Here is a 4,686-nt window from a genome sequence, read left to right on the forward strand (position 1 = left end):
TCTCATACCACTTCATAGTGTCCGTACTGGGCAGCCAGATGCAGTGGGATCTGCCCATCCAGCGAGGCGGCGTTGACGGCCGCTGAGGCCCGCAGCAGCAGCCTCACCGGCTCCAGCCGGCCCTGCCAGGCTGCGTAGTGCAGGGGGCGCATGCCTGCGGGAGGGAAGGCGGGTCAGGTCCCCGGGTGCGCTGGGGTCAGGGGAGGGAACTGAGCACACTGTAGGGCCTCCCTGGCTGGGAGGGGGAGACAGACCCAAGGGAAAGGATGCTGCTCTGGTCAGGGAAACGTCTGGTTGTATGGGGCTCAAGGCAGAATCCCACCTTGCCCACCATGGGTGGTTCCTCATGACAGGAAGGAAACCTTGGCCTCCTCATCTGGATACTGGGGTATTAGTACCACCCGCTACCCCCAGAAGGCTGCGCCAACACGTGTCAGCATTGCTAGGGTGTAGCAGGAGCAAACTCTGACCACAGGGTCTGGTGAGGGGACACACCGGGGTCTCACCATTGCTGTCTTTGATGTCCACGGTGGCCTGAGCCTCCAGCAGCAAGGCTATGAGCTCCAGGCTGCCCCCCAAGGCGGCATGGTGGAGAGCAGAGAATCTGAGGTGGTGCGACACAGGGCAGGGGTGTCAGCGAGCAGCCCCCCAGCCCCCAAATCCGGGTCTTCAGCACCAGACTCATCCCGGAGGCGGGCAGGGGTGAGTTACTTGCCCGCTGTGGCCCCCGCTCCCCCACCCTGCCAGCCCTGCCGTGGGAGCGCAGAGCAGCGGGGCTCCAGCATGAAAGGGCTCAGTGTCTAGGCTGAGAGGCCTGTTTGTCTGGCCTCCCCCCCCAGCCAGCCCAGGGGAGGGGGCCGTGGGAGCAGGAGCCCGAGGGCTCCTACCCTCTGGGGAGAAAAAGGGGGCCTAAGCAGGAATCTGACCCAGGAGGCCCCTCCGAGAGGCACCAGGGCTCCCTCCCCTCACTCGGGGACAGCTCCACAGGCGGCAGGGTGGGCAGAAGCAGAGCTCTCAGCAAATGCCATTCAAGGGCCAAGTTTGAGAGGGGAAGGGACTCTAGGGCCCAGGTCTTTCCCCTTACCCCTCCCCCACCCCACAGCTCTCGAGACTCACCCATCAGCATCCTGGTAGTTGACGTTGAGTCTCTTCGTGGAGCCGAGGAGCTCTAGGGGATCAGAGCAGAAGGCATCAGGACACACTAGAATGATCCGCCCTCACCTGCATCCTAACCGATGCCCCCTCCCCACCCAGCTCCCCAATCCAGCTGACCTCTTGGTGTGCAAGAAAGCACCTGGCCCATGGCCCTTCTGCGATCCTGTCCCTGTGGCTCCCCACCCGGGCTGCTGGCCCATAGGCTCGAGGGCACCCAGTGCAGGGAGCTGCTGCGGCAGTGGCCTGGTTTCCCTGGGCCCCCAGCCCAGCTTGTTTATAGAGCCAAAGGGGGCGGGAAAGGGGGGGGACTGGCATGCCGTGCCCTCAATGGACAGGCCCACGAATGCATGGTTAGCATTCCTGCCTGAAAGGGCCAAGGAGTGTCTCATTGTCCCACTGGGCCGAGGGGGCTGCGAGAGAAAGAAGAGGGGCTCTAGATGCTGGAGGGCTGCAGGGCAGATAGCAGGACTGGGCTCAAGCCCAGGGGCATCCCCGCCTGGAGCGTGGTGAAGAAGGTGGCATCAGACAGAACCTGTACCGTGCCCAGCTCTGCCATGTCCTGGCTGTGGGACCCTGAGCAAGTCACTTAACCCGTCGGGCTTAGTGTCCTCATCTGCAAAATGGGTTGATCACGGAACCGGCTCACCAGGGTCGTGAGGATAATGCCTGACCCTCGTCCGCACGCCAAAGATGGGAGCCGTTGCCCTATTTAGCTCTCGTTACACGTTAGCCATGGAGGCCCACGTGCCGTCCTCCGGCAAAACTGGTACAGTCCCCCCACTGGCTCCTATCAAGGAGATAACTGCTGATTCTACACCCACAGGCTCCCAGCAGAGATGTTCACGCCCTGGGCACAGGGCTCTCTACTGGGTGTGGCCAGAGGAGCCAGGGGCACGGGCAGGAGGCTGGTTCATCCCCGTCAGGAATGGTGGGCTCCAGGCACGGGCCAGGGCACAGGAGGGGGCGGTCCTGGATGAGCTTTGGGAGAGGAAGGGGAATGTCTGTCACAGGCGGGCCCCTGCCTCCTGCTGGAACCCACCCTTGCTGGGAAGGAGGAGGCCTGGCTCAACCCAGGCTGGGCAGGGTGCCAAGCATGCTGGTCCAGGCCTGCCCTCCAGGCCCTGGTGGGCCCCTGAATACCCCAGCAAGACAGGGCTTCATTCCAACAGGGAGGATCAACGCAGTGGTGAGGAGTAGGAGATGGGGAGAGGGGACAGCTACGTTTAGGGCCGAGCCGCACTAAGCTATGCACTATGCAGAAAAGGTAAATACAGAGCCGGGCAGTGACACGGGGCAGAGGGGGTGGGGGCTGCTGGAAAGAAACACAGGCCTCCCAGCCGTCTCTAGGCCCCTCGGAAAGTCGTGGTCACACAGAGCCATTCAGGGCAACGGAAAGGAAAGGGGCTTTAGAAGCAGGAAGCATGTGGTTCAAATTCTCCCCCTTACTGGCTGTGCGACCTTGGCCAGCCAGGGCACCTCTCCGAACTTCTGCGGTGAAGACAACGAGGTCAGCGGGGAGGACGCGCAAAAAGTCCCTCCAGCTGCTGCCAGCCTAGACAGTCCGGAATGGGGCCGCTCAGTGGGGAGATACAACCCCTCCGGGGAGTGGCAGCACAATATGACAGGAGGGACAGGAACGGGAGCAGGGCCAGGCTGGGTGGCTCTGTTCTTTCCAGAACAATGGCCGGAAAGGCGGTGGGGGAGAGGCTCAGAGTGACTGGGCTTGGGACCTTGGCTGGAGGGCGGAGGGTCCAGGTTCCTGGCGGTCGCTCCAGGCACTTCCCTTGTATCACAATCTTCTTTCCCGGCCCGGCTCTGGGGGTGGAAGGGTCGCTCCTGATTTAGGCTCAGCCAGAGGATGTGAGCTCACTGGGCCACCCTCGGCCCACTCCATTTCCTCTGGCCAGAGAAGGAGACAGCTCAGAAAAGGGAGTAGGGGGGAGGGAGGGAGGGAGGGCAGGGGTAAGGCCAGGGCAGCAGCTCCTCTCTCCTCCCAGCCACCTGCTCCTTTAAGAGGACCTGGGAGGGCAGGGAATGCCAAACTGCCAGTGACCAGATATCAAACGGAGGAGGCTGAGGGAGCACCACTCTTTGGCCAGCCAGAAGGTTCGAGCCACTCACCAGAAGGAAAAAGGGGAGCCCTGACACCTCCCTTTCCATCAGCTGCCTCTGCCTCACTGTGATACGGAGTAGGAGTTCCCAGCCCCCGCTTCTGACAACTGCTTTAGAGTCACCTGGAGACCGCTTTGATTTGCGGAGTCACAAGATCTCTATGATTCTCATTCTGAGGAAGAACAGGGAGTCTTTCAGAACAATCACTGGGTAATTCTGAAGGGCAGCTGAGTGCAGGTGCAGAGGAGAGGACAGGGACCCTGATTTGCCACATAATGGCTGTGTGACCTTGGGCAAATCACTAACCCTCTCTGAGCGTCAGTTCCCTTATCTGTAAGGTAGATGCAGAAATACCCATCTGACAGGGAATTGAGGGATTACATCTCGTAAACTGTAGGGTCTGCAAACGTCACCTTGTGATCTCCTTTTTGCACCGGATTTCCCAGCTTCTCAGAGGACTAGGAGGGGAGGCTCAGTGCCAGGGCCTCACAAGGAGGCCCAGGACTCTGTCACTCTGTGCCCATGCCTACATTCTGTACAAGTCCCCTTGGGGGCTAAGAGAAGGTATCTCTTCCCATAGACATTTTCTCTGGGGCCTAGGGCACCTTCCCAGAGCCTAGGAGCCTGGCCGTGAGGTTCCCGCCACCAGCTTCCAGACCCCACCCACTTGCCCTCCTGAGGGCCTCACGTTGAGGCCCCAGAGCTGTGAGGCCAGCAGCAGCTCAACCAAGGCCCTACTGGGCAGGTCGCCAAAAACAACACAGAGGTGAGGGGAGGAGGGGGTGGGGCTCCCACTCTTGGGCCTCCAGGGCCCTCCGGGGACCTCCTTGGCACCTTCCTTCCATCTGCTCAACCTGTATCTACTTCCCCAGGGCACACAGACCGCTCTCTGCGTGCCTCCCCACCCCCACCCCCAGCCACTATCTCCATCTCCCCATGCCTTGGGTCTCCTGCCTTGGTGTGCAAATGGGTGCACACCCACGTGCACAACTCCCAGGCCCTTCGAATCCATCCTTCTGGCACCCCAAACTCCCAGGTGTGGGTGAGGATAATTAGATGTCTTCACATAGTCTGGGGGCCCCCTTCCTGTGCGCAGGCCCAAGGTGCGTCTTGGGGCTCCAGCCCCAGGACTCTGAGGGAACCTTCCCTCCACCAGCCCCAGTCTGGTGGCAGGGGCTACCTCCTGCCCCTGCTGGTCTAGGAACTCATGACAAGTCCAGTGTCCTCCTGGGACAGCCCAGAGAGCTTGCCCTGAAGCCCAGAGGTCCACTCTCCTTGGGGGTGTGGGGAGGGGAGGGTACCTGAGAGATGGGGCTCAAGTGTGGCTGCCCGTGCATAGAGCCCCCGTAACCCTGTCAAGATGAGAGACCCAGGCTTTGGAGAAACCTCTAGAAAGTTAGCTTTGGGCACACCTTCCCC

General features: G+C 61.2%; 1 protein-coding gene across 1 annotated transcript in view; it reads right to left on the reverse strand.

Annotated features, from left to right (window-relative positions):
* CASKIN2 (CASK interacting protein 2) overlaps positions 1-4,686 on the reverse strand; it is a 14,377-nt gene that overhangs the window by 6,338 nt on the left and 3,353 nt on the right. The window contains 3 exon segments of the mRNA XM_077754501.1: positions 9-154; positions 507-604; positions 1,117-1,168. Coding sequence (XP_077610627.1) covers positions 9-154; positions 507-604; positions 1,117-1,168 — 296 coding nt within the window.

The sequence above is a fragment of the Crocuta crocuta genome, unplaced genomic scaffold (assembly GCF_008692635.1).
Source record: "Crocuta crocuta isolate KB4526 unplaced genomic scaffold, BGI_CrCroc_1.0 scaffold50, whole genome shotgun sequence".
NCBI classification, from domain to species: Eukaryota; Metazoa; Chordata; class Mammalia; order Carnivora; family Hyaenidae; genus Crocuta; species Crocuta crocuta.